The sequence below is a fragment of the Xiphophorus hellerii genome, chromosome 17, assembly GCF_003331165.1.
Source record: "Xiphophorus hellerii strain 12219 chromosome 17, Xiphophorus_hellerii-4.1, whole genome shotgun sequence".
NCBI classification, from domain to species: Eukaryota; Metazoa; Chordata; class Actinopteri; order Cyprinodontiformes; family Poeciliidae; genus Xiphophorus; species Xiphophorus hellerii.
This window is the reverse complement of record NC_045688.1, coordinates 17,584,682-17,604,128: the sequence shown is the minus strand read 5'-3', so window position 1 is coordinate 17,604,128 and position 19,447 is coordinate 17,584,682. Positions and strand designations below refer to the sequence as shown.

The 19,447-nt window shown below is 41.4% G+C and overlaps 1 protein-coding gene across 1 annotated transcript in view; it reads left to right on the top strand.

Moving 5' to 3' along the window:
* Positions 1 to 2,614: 2,614 nt before the first annotated feature.
* Positions 2,615 to 19,447, top strand: part of ntf3 (neurotrophin 3) — a 42,461-nt gene continuing 25,628 nt past the window's right edge. The window contains exon 1 of the mRNA XM_032589610.1: positions 2,615 to 2,867. Coding sequence (XP_032445501.1) covers positions 2,850 to 2,867 — 18 coding nt within the window. The 5' untranslated portion in view covers positions 2,615 to 2,849. The remainder of the gene's footprint in view (positions 2,868 to 19,447) is intronic.

The following is a 19,447-nucleotide window of genomic DNA, read 5'->3' as shown; positions in this document are numbered from 1 at the left end:
TCTGAAGGAGTCGAGCGGGGGAGGAGCTGCTCTGTGAGGCAGAAGCTTGGAAACTCAGAGCTCAGAGGAGGAGCTGCGTCAAGAAGGCAGGAACGTTGCACAGCTGAGTGGTTGCCATGGAGATTAAGCAAATGCGTTTTCAAAACGTCAAATTGTGCAGTTATGTGGTGAATGGAAACACAGCCACAGATTATTATAGGTACAGCCTGAACCCTAACACCGTCTCAAACTCCAACCACGGCTAATTACAACACTCACTCGGCATATTGACAACAACCATCGGAATTATTGGATCATAACTTCATTAGTTGTAAATCAATAGAAAAGATTTGCTTTACATCAGCCACAGCAGCACATATAAAGAGTTCAAAATGTTGAAACACTACTGATGGCCAGCTGTCTTAACCAGGTAAAGACCTTAAAGCGACATCAACCATCAACGTGGAAATGTGAAACCGTCATAAAGCCATTGAGTCCCCATCAGATGGTCACTGCGTTGTTGGCATTGATTGGTTTAGACCTGGTTTCTCCACAGACACATGAATGGACATTACATCGTTGATGGTACCAGAGTTTGACGCAGGTCTGTCTCCTTAACTCTCGTTGCTTTTGATGGATGAACATCACATTGTGTGCATTCGATGTATCCCAAACTCTTGTCTCCTGAAGTTAGCAGTTTAATTTCTAACAGAATTATGAGCGCTATTAATATTAATCTTCCCTTTTCAGCATGTTCTTTCATCTCCTGTTCATTTTTTAGATATTCATCTCCTTTCCCAGCTCCGTCCCACTAAAACGTCCCCTCCTCTTCCATATTTAATGACTTCCCATTCGGTTCGGGGCAGTAACGCGGTTCTCATGTCTTGTGAAGGAGCCTCCAGGACCTGCTAGCTAAAAATGTTAGCATTGTAATGATAAAACATTTACAGTGCTACATTAAGGGACGTCTTGTGATGTATGACTAATGCTTAGTCATACGCAGGGAAAAGAAATAGAGTGGCAATAATTCTCGGGGAAAAAAAAGTGTGTCAAGTAAAAGTGTCTGAGTGTAAGCAGATGTACAGCTTATAGTTAAAGTTTAAAACTCTCATTTAAAGGGGCGGTATTATATATAATAGACTCTTTTTTTTGGTTTTACATTATATTATTCCCTCATCAAAAACGAATCTGGAGAATTGCTTTGATTCCTTCATGAATGTTTTTTTTTTTTTTTTTTAAATACGTTAATCTTTATGGCAACCATTCAGTTGTGTAAAACGCCTGGTTGAACCTAGCCCCGCCTTCGAGACGCAGCTCCTCCTCGGAGCTGCCGTTTCCAACCTTCTGCCTCACAACGCACTCCTCCGTCACTCGGCTCCTTCAGACTAGCCAGCAGCAATTAGCAAACACCTGGTGGAGCTGCTCATCTGCTGAGCTCATTGTGTGAGCTACTTCTCAGAGCTAAGCTGGTAAAAACGTTGGTAAAGGGTTAACAGAGGAGCCATGTTGTGACGACTTCCTCAAGGCGGAGTTTCGGCAAGAGTGGGAGCTTCTTAAAGAGACAGCGGCCCAAGGCATTAAATTACAAAATTACAAAGTCAAATGTCATTAGTCATATTTGTTACTTGTAGCATTTTTACAGTAACTGAGGTCAACAAAATTACTTGATTGTTCCATAAAATGGCACTATTTGCCTGGAAAACATATAATACTGTCCCTTTAAAAGCTTGATGTATTTGACACAGTGACATCTGGTGGCAGAAGCAGAAATCTGCAACTAACTGAATATTTTCTACTGATTCCAAAGTTACCAGAAGAGTTAAAGGTCTGTTTGTGTCGTTCTGCTTTTGTTATTTATTATTATTTTTCTGAAAGGGTTTAAAAAGAGAAAACGTCATCAAGTATCCCCATCACAAGCAACACGAATGCCTAACATCCTGCATCATGAATTAGTAATACTGCACGCATTGTGCATCTACAGAGGACTTTCAAAGGCATTACAGTATATTTACAAAAAAGAAACCCTTTTGTTAACCAGGTAGGAGGCTGGAAACGTATTTCTCAGATGAGACGGAAAAAGGAACACTAGATGTTCTCTATGTTCAGAAACAATACAGCGAGTCTGTGTGACAATAAGTAAACAAACACGTCCATCATGAATCCATAAAGCAGCAAGAAAAGCAAAGAGTCCTGCAGATACATGTGGTACATCGGTTCTGATCAGGAAGAGCCCAACTTTGTGTTACGAGCCAACACAAAGTGGTGCAAAATGTTATTTTGCATGTGTGTGTGTGTGTGTACTGCACTACTTTTTTGTAAGTCTCTGTTGGTGGCCTCCCATAAGTCACAGCTCGGGGCCTCCAACGATCTCTGATCGCCCCTGCAGCCAGTCGCTCTGGAAAAGCTCGTTAGCCGTAAGGTGTGTGTTGTATTTTCGTTGTTGTTTCTCGAAACTTTGAACTTTTCACCTTTTGCGATACAAAAAAAAATAAATAGATAAAAGGTCACGTGCGTGACTTTTGGTTTCATCCGATACGCACGCCCTCACTCCAAACACACGTTTCTAATTCGGTGTCCTAATTCATGTCAGCAGGCTCTCCAGTGACACAACGGCCAGAGCTGCATGCAAGCGAGACTCTCCTGCGCCAACAGCCATCTGTCCTTAAAGAGAGAGAGAGAGAGAGGGAGGCAGAGAGAGAGAGAGAGAGAGAGAGTTGCGCACACCCAGAGCCTCTCCTCTCCCGCACAGATCCAGTGTGGCGCACTGATAGGCGGCAGTCCTCAGAAAGTGGGAAGTTTTCGCCAAAAGCTTCTGTGTGAGAATTAATCAGCTTCATGTCGACTCTGTTGGATACTAACCCGCCGATGCTATGGTTACCTTTATTACGGTAGGAGCACTTTTTCTCTCCATCCCCTCCGACCCTCAATTGTGGTGCTTTTTCCTGTGCACAAAGTTCTTCTTCTTTTTTTCTTACTTTCAAGACAGAAATTTGATCCAGTAGAAACAGAGAAAATGAACCGAATCCTCCCATCAGCTCCGTTTCCAAAGTTTCCAAAGACGCGCTCTTTGCGTTTTAGGCAGATTTGGAGCTTTTTTTCCCCCCCTTTTAAGCTGAAAAAGTTTCAGAGACTGTATATTTCGCTCTAAAGTCACATTTTACATTTTAGTCCCTTCAGAAACGGGCAGACCCGCTCATTTCTGCAGGTCACAGTTGAGTTCCAGTAGGAAAACGGAGCAGAACGTGAGACGCGCGCCGTGCGCTTCCCTGAAGGCAGCGCAGCGTGGACGCACTCATTGTACTCGCCTCTCTGACTGTGCGCAGGTAGACAAAAGGGATGGGTATTTCCAAACACACACGCACACACACCGACACATGCACATGAATGTCAGCAACAGTTCTTAAAAGTCTTAAGCAGTCGGAAGGCAGGTGCTGCAGGGAGCGCGCACCAAAGCGGTTCAACTTGCGCCTTTCGGGCTCCCCACGCGCTAATTGCGGGGGCCCCCAGTGCGCCTGTTTGTAGGTGTGAAAGCTGAGCTGTAACAGATGAGACCCAAAACAAAGGCGGGCTATGTCTTCAATGGAGGGGGGGTTATTTGTCCCCCTCCTCAGCCGCGCCGCCTCCTACCGCATGTGTGCATAATTGTTTGGTGAATGCAGAAGAGTCCCGCTCAGAAATGATCCGACTGAACGTTCTCTGGGGGAGTTCAGCGATGTGGAGCAAGTGGGACATGACCGGAACAATAAAAACGGTCTAAAATAAGTGAAAGTTGGAACAGTTTTTTTTTTTTTATTCCCCCCCCCACCTCAGTTTCATCCCCAATCTGCAGTATGTGCGGCTGAGTGGGCGCTGTGGGGCCCTTTGTCGGGAGCCTTCCTGCTGCTGCAGATGCCTCGAATGGAGTTGACTTGGAAGAAAAACAATAATGTAACTTTATGAACACTTGAATCCGGTAATGGCTTCCGTCTGGCGCAAAGAGAGAGAGAGAGAGAGGGAGAGAGAGAGGGAGGCACTGTGTACCTGAAGCACCGTGGGAGTCACTTAGATAAACAGATGGAAGGAAAACAAAATGGGGAGTCAATACGACGAGGGTGGAGCTAATGGGAGGTGATTGAAGCGCAACGCGGACATTAGTGTTGTATTGTTGACATTTTATGTAATAGAGGAACATGGAGCTGCGTTTCTGTTACAAATGGTCGCTAAACTTCGTCAATATTCCGCGAATGTAACAAAAAAATAAATAAATAAAGTTTCGCACAAGTAATGTAAACATAAGTTGCGTTTACATTAATAAGTTTGTTCAGGCTACAAGTAATTAAAAAGCTATATGGGCCTGTGATGACGTCCGGTTGTTGGTCATGTGACTCAAGCGTTTCCGTTCCAGTTTTAAATCAATTTCCATACAGCAAAAAGAAAAAGAAAGAAAAAAAAAAACCCCACCTCACCCTAGAACCCAAACTTTTTCTTGAATAAAGTTGTTTTTTTTTTTTAATTGCCTTGTTTTTTATTAAGCAAATTTATTTTCAAAATGTCAAATTACTAAACAATGGAAACAGCCAGTGAGAACATGCTCACATTTTTAACAAATGGGAACCTGAGCAACTGCAGCATGTGCTGGCATTCAGCCTCCTCTGGATAAGAACCTGTGTTTGATGATGGGTGATAGAAACACACACGGCGGTGGCTGCATCATGCTGTGGGCTCGCGCTTCTTCAGCAGGAAAAGTCAAGTCAGGCTTGTATGCATGTCACCTTTCAGCAACAAAGCAGCTCAAAGTGCTTCACATCATCAAAACATCACCAATTATGAAACAAGTGATGAACACCACAGTTTGTCAGATATAATTAAAATCATCCAGCGAATATACATGAAATATTGATTAATGGCTCACTTACTATTAACACCAATCTAATTCGAGGAAATGATTCCCGCAGCATGATGCAGCCACTCCTGAGTGTCATCAAGAAGATCGACTATTTCACCAATCAATCCTCTTCTGTCTGATTTAAACATCAGAGTTAAGGGGGCTGAATACAAAAGCATGCCGCACTTTTAAAGTTTTCTTTAAATAACAACAATAATAAAAAAATAAAAGCGATCATTTTCTTTCCGCTTCACAATTACGCAGTCTGAATCAAATGTGCCGGCGTTTGTGGTTTTAGGGTGTGAATACTTTACCAAGGCACTATGAGGCTGTAAATCCTTCAGTCGGAAAAAAGAGAGAGAGAAAAAAAGAAGGTGTAACTTTTCAAACTGATTGTGCCAGGAGGTCAAAGGTCAAAGATCAAGAGCAGTGCAAACTCGTTCTCAGAAGAGCCGATGTCAGACTCTGAACTTTACAGTAATGGACGTATTTGTTATCGTGTGGTTGGGCTTTGAAGCTTTGTCTTTGTTTAAGGTGCTGTGGAAATGTTCGGGTGTGACGGAAGCCCGCCCCACGTCCGACCGGGTCAGCGTGCGGCGCATTCCGCCCGCTGATCACGTCCTCTAATGAGCGGCGTTTACTTGCACGAGGTCGTGACCCCCGCGTCCAGACATTTGCGAGGAAAACGTCTGAAGACGAGGCGAAGCGGTTTGAGCTGATCGCTGATCATGACAGGAAAATCGGATCTCTTTCAAAGATTTTTGACCTCATTCGGTGGGGAAGTCCCCTTTAAGCAGCGGTTTAAGCAGCCAATTGGGGCGAGCGCTCTGAAGTCCCAGCTTCAAACAGGGTTAGCCTGATGGACATGATACAAGGGAGTAATGGTCAGTGAGGTCTGGGATATAGCTGGAGGTCAGGTCCGGTTCACTCTGGTCAGAACAGACAGACAGAAGAAGGAATGATTCAGTTTAGAGCGACTGAATGAAATGAGAATTCATCAGTCCATCAATTTGTTTTCTAATACACCACGACTTAAATACAGGGTTATAAATGTACAGGTATGAAAATAAAGGAACGAAATGAGAATGTGTTGGAAGAAGATGGATGCATGAACTGTTGAGGTGAAGCCAAGTGTGGGCTGTGAAATCGGAAAAGTCACTAATTTTGTGCCGCTACTCTTTGCTATATTTCTTCCTTCATTAAATCCCTTCCAAAAATCTACACAAAGAAAAAAAGACGAGGAGAAACGTTACAATCAGTCAGACTGGACAAACATTTTTATTTTTATATTTTAAAGAGCTTAAATGTCACTGTTCATATTGATTGATCAGATTAGATATTTGGAAAATGGGAATGTCGTACTTGTGAGTGGTAAATATTTCCACTGCAACAGATAACTCACTTCCTTAGCTGATTAGCATTCATGCTAACACCTAGTCAAATAAGTCGGAAACCAAAGATGTTTATTAGAAAATGTCAGTTTAAGGGGCGTGCCGTGGTGGCGTAGCAGTTAACGCGACCCGTATTTGGAGGCCTTGAGTCCTCGACGTGGCCGTCGCGGGTTCGACTCCCGAACCCGACGACATTTGCCGCATGTCTTCCCCCCTCTCCTTCCCCGTTTCCTGTCAGCCTACTGTCACATAAGGGACACTAGAGCCCACAAAAGACCCCCTGGAGGGGTAAAAAAAAAAGAAAATGTCAGTTTAACTTTTATAGTGGCTCACATGTAAGCCGTATTTATAAACCCTTACACAGCTGCCGCTTTTAGATGAAATTATTATTACTTCCATAGAAGTATATGAGTGTTACTATGACGATCGCTGTCGGTTGTAGTGTGTAACAATGACCTTCTCATTTAAAACAATGCAAAAAATGTTAACATTTTTTTGCCAAAATCACATTTGACAGAAAAATGACAAAGTCTAAGTCTAAGCAAACCTGAGGACCTTCCTGCTGCTCTGCAGGGCTTCAGCCATCTCTCCTCTGAAAGCACTCAGCCCTGTTTCTTGTCAGCTGCCTTTGCTTTTCAGAACGCCAGCGGCTCTTAATAATAAAGTCAAGTGGGACTCGAGTATTTTAAAACAATACAAAGATTTGTGTTAATGTGACGTAAGGTCAAGAGCCTAAATTATGACGGAGCTTTAAGGCTTTCTGACCCGATCTTTTACGCTTTCCTAAGTGTTGCGGAAGTCGGAGGTGAAATTCCCGGCATGTTCTCGACACTTCCCCTACTGCTCGCTCTTTCCGCCTATACTGTATGCTTTGCAGTCTGACGGTCCCGGCTGCTGTGGGATGGTTTACACATTTAGCGGAGTGTTTATGCGCTGCACATTCTTATGACTAGTAAGAACAAAACATACTGCGAGGATGTGGATGAGTGGAAGTGTGATCGGACGCAGCTCTGTGCAGCCAGTCTGGGATCATCAGCACTGCAACGACCAAAAGTCTCCCTGTTTGTCTTTTTCTCACACTTTCCCAGTGACACAACAGACAGGGAACATGTGATCCCTTAAACCCGCCGTCCGGACCTAAACCTTCCCTGGTTTTCCGACTCCATTTACATCCAACCACTCTCTGTTGTACTCTTGACCTCTGCATAAAGTAATTGACCCTGATACAGCCAATTCCTGGCCTGAATTCCAACATAACCCAATTTATCACGCCATGCAAATGCAGGTTACAAGGATATATAGAGTCTTGTTGAGAATTAGACTTGTTATGGGATGAATCCCTACTGAAAAAACTCAATTGCTCATGTTTAGGCAGTTGGAGAATGTGGCTAAGTTGTCCTCTTGCAATCGGAAGGTTGTAGGTTCATTTCCAGATTTCTCCTGTTGGTGTGCCCTTGGGCAAGGCAGTTGACCCCATATTACGTATGTGGTGTGTGAAGCACGGCACTGTAAAGCGCTTTGAGTGGTCAGTCTGTATGACTGGAAAGGAACTGTTGAAATTCAGTCTATTGACCATAAAGCAATCACAACTACGACTTTTAATCTGCAGATGGTACAAAAAACAAAAAAAATCTAAACCAACTGACATGTACGGTGGCCCTGATGTTCAAACTACATCAACAAGTCACTGCACACAGCTATAAAATAGAAAAACACAACCATATGTTCAAAAACACAACAGCAGTAGCAAAATGTAAATTTTCCCAGTGGGAAATCAAAGAGATTGCTGATTGGACAACATCATTTTTGACGATGCTCCAACAGACTGTGATTGTTTTAATTTGTAGTTGTTCATAAACATCAACTACAATTTAACTTAATTTGTAGATGAGCAACGGCTACAAATTAAGAATGTTGTGTTTCCCTAATTTGTAGTAGTTCCCACCTAATTTTGTCGTGTTTTTTTAACTTGTTCTTGATCTTAGCCAATGTTGTGTTTTTTAATATGTTGTGTTTTTCAATTTTTACTTGTGTTGAGTGATTTGTTGATGTGGTTTGCACTTCAGGGCCACAGTAGATATGCTATCTTTTTTTAGCCCATCTAATACCGACCCAATAAGAAAGGTGCCGTTTGTGGCCAGAAGTTTCCCGTTTTGCCCTTTCGCTCCTCCAACCTGCTGGCTTCCTGCTGATGTTTCACCCAGCTGACCCCTCACCGCGGCAACACATGACATTCTATATCTAAGGTATTTCAGTTTCCTTTGAGTTAAAGCACCGTGCTAACAGACTGCAGACGGACTCACATGCGGCCCAGGAAGTCCCACCTCATTATCTCCTCAGAAGGAGACACCTCGGCGTGACACATGCGTTAGACTGATGGACCCACCTTTGATAATTGAGCCGGCAGATGTTCAGATGACCCGGAGGCGAAACCTGCTGCTTTTAGACATGTTCTGAGGCTCACCCAGCACAAATCCAACCCGCCACACTTGTCCGCACATTTGGTTTGACCTTAACGCTAACATAATACTAATCCTGGCTTGAATCTGCACCTGGAGGGAAACAGAACAGAAAACTGGTGTGGTGGGTTGCCCGGCTGATTTTAGTTTTTGCGGTGAGACGTCTTGGTCTTTACAACGGCATGTTTAGGTTGTTGTAAATAGAAAAAGAGGAGCAAATTTCTGCCAAGAAACGCTGACATTTTTTAGGTTAATCTCACAAATTTTCTAGAAAACACTTAGAAATGTCATCGTTTGGGTATGCCGAGGTGGCGTAGCGGTTAGCGCGACGCATGTTTGGAGGTCTTGAGTCCTCGACGCGGCCGTCGCGGGTTCGACTCCCAGACCCGGCGACATTTGCAGCATGTCTTCCCCCTTTCCTGTCTGCCTACTTTCAAAAAATAAGGGACACTAGAGTCCACAAAAAAGACCCCCTGGCGGGGTACAAAAAATATATAAAAAGAAATGTCACTGTTTGAAAAGTCACAAATTTGTGCAAAATAACTCTGAAATTTTGAGATTCATTTCAGAAATTCTTTAGAAAAAACTTTGAAATTGGAAAATGTTTGCGGTAATACACCGTTGTAGGTTTTGATCACCACGACGATGTCACTCGCCATTTAACATTAAATTAGATAAAGTTATGTCAATAAGTATTTACCTCTGTTTTCTCTTTTTTTGTTGTTTGTTTAGCAAGACAAATGTTAATGTCAAGGATGGACTGTAATTTCCAAGCTGTGATTTTATTAATTAAGTGAAAAATGCCATCCAAACTAACGTATCTCTATGTAAAATAAAAAGTAATCACTCCCTTAACCCGATGCTGATGTGTTACAGCTTCTTTATGGATCAGTCAAGATACTGAAGTAACTGACTGAAGTGGTTTTAAAATTAGTTTGATAATCAAAAGGCAAAACAAAACAAAAACAGGAAGAATCTTTAAGGGTTAGGGTTAATTTAAACCATAATCGGTTTAGGTTTTGGTGAATTGGGACAAAACACAACTGTTTCTCCACATTATCAACAGTTCGGTACAGTGGGCTTCAAGTGAATGTCTTAACATTTGTTTTACAAAAACATCCGAGACAAAAAGAACCCCGGGCGCTTAGAGTCACGGAGAGCGACTCTGAAATGGGTTTCGTGTCAAGATTTAACATCATTCTGACGATGGAGCAAGAAAAGGGAGTGAGATTTATGGGATGCAGTCCATCCCACAGGAAGCCTTTTATCTAATGTATGTAACAGTGTGACTAGTTAAATCCGTAACACTGAAGGAATGTACATACCCGCAGGTCCATCGCTGGTTTCAACCAATATTTTACAAATTTTCCAGCAATAACTTTTTCTTGTTTTTTTTTTACTCCAAACAAAAGTTTGGGGAAGCCATTACAGCTACATGTTGTATTTTTTTGCCGCCAAAAGAAAAACATAACAGCATCATTTTGAGAAGATTACGACAAGAAGTCAAGTTAAAAATGTCTTCACTCTCTGAATTTTACTTCGTTTCCTCTGAAAAGCAGAAATTTGACGGCATTAATCAATGTGACTCGGTCGAACGTTGGAAACGATGGGACTTCCTGCAATGGAAGTAAACTAAATTGAATTGGAAGTGTAGCACGTAGCTCATTTAATTTGCGCATTCTACGTCGTTTTAATGTCGAGATCAATCATAAATCTCACCTATCTGTGAAAATCTCTGGCTAATATGAAACATTTAGCCTCGGAAAACATGTAGGACTTTTAAATGTGTTAGTTGTGTCATTTTTAGCTTTCCTTTTTGAAATGCTGGCGCTGCTGATTGACTTAATGTCCTTCAGATCTGTTGATTGATCACTATAGACCAATAAACCACAAACCAAATCAATGCTGACATATTCAGGGAATTACAACAGAGTGACTTAAATGTGAAAATTAGGTTTTGATGTGGAAATGCTATAGAGGCGTATTAAAATATGAAGAAAAAACAACAACACACAGCTGAAGCTACATTTCGATTTCTTTCTGCTTATGTACAAACTAGCGCCGCAGCGCAGATAGCTTGTGAAAGAAGTTAGAAAAGTTTAATGACCAATTAAACAAATTGGTTTTTCAAGAAGTTGTTTATGATCTGTAAACGTGGCATATTCAGCAGTTTTTAATGAATCTATGGCACAGTGACGACGCTTGAATTCAACTAATGATGTTTCAACGCAATAAAGGTTTTTTTTCTTTGCCTAATACTTATTAAGACAACTTAAAATGTTTTTTAATCACAAGTCAGTTGTGGCCGTAGCCATTGTCTAGCAGTAACTTGAACTGAAAATTTAGAATTTTTTTGCGGGAGCAAAAAAAAAACCCAACTAATTTATTCTCACTGCTTAACTGCACAGATGAATAACCAGCTAAAAGTCAAGTTCAAAACACAAACCTTAATATTGCTTTTACCATAAATGGTCCTTCTTAGGATTTTTTTAACATTTCTTTAACCCGAGGCGTTTTCCTTCCAGGTGCCTTGTTTTCTTTGCAGCCTAAACGTTTTGTTGAGGTTTCAGTAAGAGCGACACTGGAAATCCAGGCAAAGCATCAACTATTAACGAACTGACAAAGCATTTAGTCATTTGTGTTTATTTTGTAAGAAATGCGGAGGAAAGGCAATTAAACATCCTTTCTTCACCCGTTTATTCTCTATATGGCTCAAACAAATCCTTTCCCATCTTCTTCCTGTACGTGTGTAAGCTTAAACTCAGACATGAAAATCTTGCAACTTAGTTGGTAAGAAGAGCTTACAGCAGCTGAGGTTCCATTACAAATGTGCCCAAAACTTTGCCGATATTTCCCTAATGTCAGAAAAAAACACAATTTTGAAATGGCAGTGTTTCCAGTAAATAAGAAACACAGTTAAAATCACATGTGAATAAGTGTGACACGCAATACGTCATTAAAAAACACGCAGCAGCACCATCATCCTCCAACTACTTCCTGTTGTCTTCTTTGACATTTCCGCCAGTAGTAACATCCGGTTGTCGATCGCCTCACTCGTGTAATGTGATAAAAGTGTTTCCACTGCAGTTTTTCAAGATGCACCAATTAGAGAACGACCTCATCCTAAACTTTTTCATTTTTTACCGTATCGAGTTTTTTCAAAATTGACGTGTCTCCATTAAGCAAACATTTTATTTTTGGAATTCCAATTTGCGCATCTTTTATGATCAACGGAAAGGCAGCTTGTGTCCCGAAACTCGCTGGTTTTTACACCTTCGATGACCCGAGATAATAACTGCGTTGCAGCTCAAACATTTTCATGCAGCTCAATCTAATCATAAATCCTCAAATCAGACTCTTGTCAGACGAGTAGAGTCTTGTTTTTGGGAGCGCTTTACACTTCATAGCTTAGCGGGGAATATTTGCTGTCTAATTGCTTCATCCTGTATAAAAACGCACCAATGATAGAAGCTTGCACACCAATTATTTTTTTTAATTCCTGAATCTCTTAGTTCAGTTATTGGATTTACTTTCTCTGCTTTGAGTTATTTGGGGAACTAGAAAGCAAAGCCGGTCATTTTTTCGACTTTCTTGTTTGTACCTCGTTTGACAAAGACCAAATGAGGAGCTACGTCTCCGGCCATGTGATGTGGATTAGTGTTGGTAATGTGTTTGTTTCACTGGAACCTTTTAGGGTGGAGCAACGCACAGTCGCATGTAGTCTTCTTGTCCTTCAACGCCGTCTTGGATTATATTTCACTGTAACGTTTGAACTTATTGTGCAGACTGGTGCGGCGAGCCCTGTTCTCCAGGGATTCATTAATTGCTAAAAGCTGAAAGGAATGCCCATTGGGGGGGGGTTTCTACTACTGTACAATACAAGCTCTGCTGTTGTAATTTTCCACAGTGGTGCTAATTTTTTTTTTTCTCCCAACTTGCCTCTCCAGCTCCACCAAGTACACTCGGCTTAGGTGGGCCTCCTCGTTGAATGTCACATGAGTGACAGCAGAACGGTGTGAGTGAGGATGGGACATGAGAGAAGTGATGAAGATCCGCAACTGAATCATGTTGATCGCCTGACTCATGTAATGTGATAAAAGTGTTTCCACTGCAGTTTTTTCAAGATGCACCAATTAGAGAACGACCTCATCCTAAACTTTTTCATTTTTTACTGTATTGAGTTTTTTCAAAATTGACATGTCTCCATTAAGCAAACATTTGGCATTTTGTTTTATGGACAGGGAGAGGCTAATAAGAAAAAAGATTAGAACATTTGGGTTTGTTGTAAATTGAATAAGGGATCATGTGGATGCAGCATGATCTCAATGTCAGCTTTCATACATGCAACCAAATCGCAGCAATTAAGAGAGGAGATTACTGTGTTTGTGCAAATTCAAACATGGATGTTTTAATGTTGACTGTAAAAAACCTGGGATTTGATCATCAGTATTGTTTTCGTTCTGATACTCAGTATGTGTTTAACATGAAATTAAATCTGACTCGGCACGTGCTCCCGCCGACATTGTGTTCACAAGGAGTAGTATTTTTAAGTGCCAGGCGAATGCTGGTATGGCTTCTTTGCATTTTGATAGGACTTGTTGATAATTCAGCTAACATGAGATGAACTCTGGAAGCAGCTCTGTCTTGACGCCGCCAGCTGTTCCAGCGCAGCGTGCAAATCAGGTCACATGCGATCATGTGATTTTGATTTTGATTTTATTTTTTGTGTATTGTTTGTACACAAAAAATAAAGTGCTTTATGCCTTTTTATTCTTTTTGAATTTGTAACTTGATATGTTCTTTTTACATTAAAAAAATGCTTTTTATTTATCATTATTTCTATTTTCTTATTTTGTAAGAATGTAAATTTATCTTTAAATTGATTGTACCTTGAGGGACGGCAGATGAAAGCCTTCATGGCTAACTCTGGCATATTATGTCTCGTTTATTGCCCCTTATTGAAAGGGCAAAGCCAATTTTATTCAGGAAAACAAAGATTTGATAGATAAACAAATTCATATAAATTACCTAGACTAGTTTTACAAGCACAGCACGCAAAGCTAGACCATAATTTTATTATATTTTGCACACTCTTTATAGCTCCATGAATTACAGACAAATTCACAGACAGGCTTCAATAATGTCTTGTATAAAAATGTCAGTGTATTGTCAATCTAGGTTGTTGTCTTGTGTGAGGAAATGTGGTGCATCCTTTGCTTGAGGGAGGATTGTAAACAGTGTGCCGTCTATAAAGCATTGACACGTCATGCGACTGACTCATTTGCTCTTGAACAGAATTTAACAGTAATATGCCAAACAGGTGCATCTTCGGTTTTGCATTTAGTGTCTACGTAACGTTCTGTTTGACTTTATGGCTCTTGCCCAACTTGCTTGTTTGCCCCGGGGGCGGTGGAGGAGGTGGGTGCAGTAACCCGCTCTGCCTCCATTAACCCCTATTGCAAGTTGGCACGAGAGACAGCAGGATTTTCTAGAGATTAGCAAGATCACAATCACAAGAGAATACAGATTGAGTTGTGCGTAAGACCACAATCCTCCTTAGTCGGTGGTGGAGTGTGGCCTCGTCCCAGATCTGCTATGTGAATTAGTCAGGACCATCAGCGGCCACAGACCCTGCTGGGTCTCCCAACGTCAGACCACCTACCAAACACCAGAGCAGAGCAGAGCAGATGCTGGTGGGCTCTTTGTTTCTCTCTGCAGAAATCGATCTGGCAACGCGGCGAACCAGAAGACGTCACTCTGTCAGATCGTGTTGTTGGGGAAAGTGTTGCTTAGTTCAGAAAGATAAACAGGAAGAAACTCTGCGTAACATGCAAATTTAGGGCGTGTTGCTGGCATTGCCTTGATTCTTGAGCAGTTATTCACTGAACAGGCAGCCACAGAGCTCCTTCGTGACTGAACCAGTCATGGACATGGACATGTGTTCTACAAACCAAATGACATGAGATGGATGACAGACGAAGTTCCACACATTCCACATTTCTGATTGTCATCTTGGTGTAGAAAAACTTTCAATATCAATGATTAAAGTAGACCTGTTGTTCTGACAGATGAGACGTTTCCTGTTTATGACAATGAGCCATAGAGAAACTTCTTTAGTTAAGAGTAACATTGTCAATATCCACGGCTTGTAACAATGCAAAATAATCCTAGTGAAATCTTAGTTTTCTCAAGAAGTAGCAATATATATCAATCAAGAACTCCAGTTTACCATGATTCAAGTAAAACATAATGGTGTTTTTTGGTTTTACAGCCATTTGTGAGTTTTGTGAGTGGTGTGTGTGCGTCCAGGATGGTGGAACGCTCCACACACACACACAAGCCAAAGCCTCTGCTGAGCCCTGCAGTCTATTCCTGCTTCAGTGATTGTATTAGGCTTGATGCTGGATTAGCTCCCCTGATCTCTTTGTCTGATTTTGTTTGGTAAACTATTACTGCTCTGTCCCTCTTCTACCTCGCACAACCTTTGCTGGCAATCCATTTACCCCATCTTACCGAGTTTGCAGATAGGACATTCCCCGATCGTCAAACTTGCTCCTGAGCTCCGTGTTTGTTTGCGCTCCCACCAGGAGGCTCGGCTGGAAATGGGCGCAATGGGTGGGGATGGAGTTGGGAGGGGGGGATTGTGGGACGTAATCTAAGATTTGTCTAGATGTGACTGCAAATCAAAGGGGTTGAGAAACATCAAAAGAAGCAGAAGATCCATTTCAAAAAGAGGCCAGCCAGAAGGGGAGACCCTTACCACTGATCAGCGTAGGTGTGTGGGGTGTCAGTCATGGTGCTCTCTGTCAGATGTAGAGTACAAAGAGAACCACATCAAGGTAACACAGGCCTCCTCTCCTTTGTACCTAAAGAAACCCAGGCGGAAACGTTACCCCAACCAGCCATACTGCGTCTGTCCGGCCTGTTTGGAGAAGAAAAACGTGGATTAAGGGCCTTCGCTTTTCTGTTACTTCCTCTCTTTCACCCAAGGACTAAACCAATAACCACCGTGTTTGCTTATCCAATAGACCAAACTGTGGCAATCACTCTCAGCTTGAGTGTGAACAGACTCCCAGCTCGCATCGCCACACAAACAATCCCGCAGCTGCTTTCACTTCTGAGATCGCCATCTCTGTTTGAAGTGCGACAGCTGAAATATGTTTTCTCCCGCGCTGTGCTATGTTATGATGATCTCTTTCACGCTGTCGAGGGGTAGTAACCTATTCCTGATTCTCTCTGTAGCACATGTAAACTGTGTGCTTGGGGAAAAAAAAAAACAACTCCTTAAGAAACAAGGATCTGTGTCCAACTTGGCAGCGCTGACAAAGTGGGAATTCGAGATCCAGAGCTTCAGAAGAGACATTTGGAAAGTGACAGTCGAGGATCCGGATGCTGTTAGCACAGAAAGTAATTGCAAAACTATTCAAACTCCTGAAGTTTTTGGGGGGGGTTGCGGGGGGCGGGGGGGTAATTTGGGGGGCTCGCATTTTGCCCAGGAACTTTTTACCTACGTCAAGTAATCCTCTGAGCTTTTACTGAAATTTCAGCAGCAGTTCTGTTTGTGTTGCTACCAGCTTTGCAAATCTAGATCCTGATTTTCCCCCCCAGCTCTCTGTGCAGAATAGCTCAAGTTCAGACAACATCACCAGGAATGTTTGGGGTTGTTTTGCGGCTGGAAGGTGAATATCTGCCCCAGGCTCAATTCTTCTTCGACCTCTAACAGGTTTTCCTTCTGTCTTCCCTGTTTTTAGTTCCATCCATCCTCCGATCATCTCTGACCGGCTCCAAATTTTCCTGACATATCTAACAAAAAAAAAAAAAAAAGTGACTAAACTCTCTTGGGCTATTAGCTAACCAGCATGTCTGGTTCTGTGACAGATGGATTTTGTATTCACAGTTTTGCTTCACTTGGCCACTTAAAAGCAACTGTCACTGCTAATGAACACAAACCTGAAGCTGGGAGTGTTTCTTCCCAGAATGACAGTCTTAATCCATGGAGAATAAAGGACCAGAAAATGATTTAACTTGTATGGGGGATGATGCGGCGTTCTGTACAATGACGATATTATCTAACCTGAATGACTGACTGAGGTTCGAGGTTTCGGACCGACTCAATTTGTAGATGGGAACGCACGACACCTGCGTTTCTACACAGATGTGGTACCAAAATTTTCCCAAACCTGATTGACTGATTGAGAATTGACTTTTACAAGAAAGAGCGTTTCTGTGTTTTAATATGAATAGAGACGATCTTAACCACGTATCATTACATCACAATATTGCTTTTCAGATTATAGCTTTGCTATTTGCTGTTGCATAAAAAAACCAGTGCAGTGTTAACGTCATTTAATATTAAAGTTTTCAGGTGATTTTCAAAGCATGTAGGATACATCACAGATTGACAACATGATGTGACTCCTACTGGCCAGTTTGGGTACTACAGTGACTACTACACCCATTCCTCTACAATTGGCATTACTGTAAAGCAGCAGATTGCAGGCCAGCTACCCTAACAAATAATCTGACAAATTAACCAGTTTAATATAATCTGAGTGTTGGTAAAATACAACATTGTGCACAATAGTTGACAGCTAGTGTGTTACTCAAAATCTAAATAACAGAACAGGTATAAATAGTTATTATTTCTGTTATCAATGGTAATTGAGTCATTTCATCAGCAGCAATTTCAGATTTTTGTTCAAAGTAAAGACAGTAAAGGTTCACAAAGCTATGGATGAACCGATGTGAACATTTGGGTCAATGTCGATATCCGATATTTTCCTATCCTCTCAACACAGTGGGGAAAAAAACAACCTCTTTTTTTTTTCACTGTCCAACACTAAATCAGAATAAATGTTTCCTGGTTTGGTTCAGTTTGGATTCTTATTACTTGTTAATTACCAGAATAATGAAAGAGTAATACAGAAACTTTTGAGAATTTTCTTTAAGTTTCCTTAAACTCAGAAGTTTACACACGTCTGTATATTTGTCAGAATTGCCTTTAAAACGTATCAACCAGCTCAGACGTTTTGCGTTTCCTTTCCTTGCGGGTTTTTTCTTCTTTGGTTTCTGTAGTTTGCTGGAATTTTGTCTCATTCCTCAAGACAGAGCTGCTTTAGCTGAGTCAGCTTCTCGCCCTGACATCAGGGACTCCCAGAAACATTGACTTTGTTGTCCTGAAACCTTTTTGTCGCTCATTTATCTGTATGTTTTAGGGGTAGAAGACCCATTTGCACCAAAGCTTTACATTCTAGATGTTTTGAGATGCTACTTCATTATTTTGATATGTCTTAGTTTTCTTTTTTTTATTTGTCATGACTCCTACTACTTTGTGAAATGTAGTAGGAGTCATGATAGACTCCTACTACATTGTGAAATTCCTGCAGAAAAACCCCCACACAGCATGATAAATCCCCCCCCCCACACACACACACACACCCGTTCGCCACGGAACTGTTTTATAATAACCCAGTCTAATTCTTATTGTTGAATCAGGAACACAAACTTTTACCTCCTGTCTGAGTCGCTGATGCAATCTTGGAATAATTCTGGTAGGCTGAAATCTCCTTTTTCTTTATGGCTGTCAGACTTTAAAGAAAGAATTATCTTTTTAAAATTTCTATTATTATTATTATTATTGTGGTATTTACCAAATAGAAAGACTTTTTGTAAAACTAAGACAGACATAAGACATAAAATGTTCAATGTCAGAGAAATAAAAAAAAAAAAGTTTCTTATACTGCATTAAAAATTACTTCAACTGAATATGGTGGACTTTTGTAAACGTTATGCGTAGAGCAGTATGTTGTTTTTTTTAATGGTGTCACTTTATGTTTCTTATTAGAAAATTGTTCTTGGGTTTTCTTTTAATCCTGAAAGGTGAAATCGTTCAACTCCACGGGCAGTTTCAGACTTTTCCAAAGTAAAAATGTGATTTATAAGGTCAAATTATAAATCACTAGTAGAGAAAAAAGCAGTCTGACATCCATTAGTCTTGTCTGAAACATTTACAGTATGAATATGTGCTTATTTATGCTAACTTAGCATTGGTTTCTGCTAATGGGTGAACCTGCTGATGGACAGAAAGCAGCTATAAAGTCCAAACTCTGTCCAAGGCAGACGTTCCCATAAACTCACTGTTACACAATCTAATGTTTGAAAGCGACGGAATATGAGTTGATGCAATTCTGCATTAAATTGTCCCCTTTTGTAATTTTTTGTCATCATCTCTGGTTAAAAATGACACTGTAACTGAATCCGTATGAGTCTCATTACGGTTTGCAGTGTTTAGAGTCAACAGGAAATTGGTCTTCTGCCTCCTTTTTAAAGTCAGACCACTCTTACTCCAAGGTGTGAGTTTTGACATAGGTGAAGGAAATGTACCTGTAGGTGTGTGTGTGGACGGATGAACATTCCGTCCTCACGCGTTACACTTTGACCTGAACCTTCTCAGAAACGTCCCTTTGCATAAGCTGTGGATTCACTTTCTCCCCTCCGTCTCTGAGGCGCACAAAAACCGAAACGAAGCCACTTTCTTTCTGCGTCAACACATGCACGGGCACAAACCCGTTTTTTTTTATTTTATTTTATTTTTTTCTGAGGAGATAATCAGCCGTGAATGCCAATGAGTCACCTGGCTCAGGGCTGCGAAACATTCACAGGGTAATTCACTGTTATGACTGGAATTCTGCCCTTCCCTGCACTCACCCTGACACCCTGTGGGGTTCAAAGACGGGCTGGTGAGAGGTGGAGGT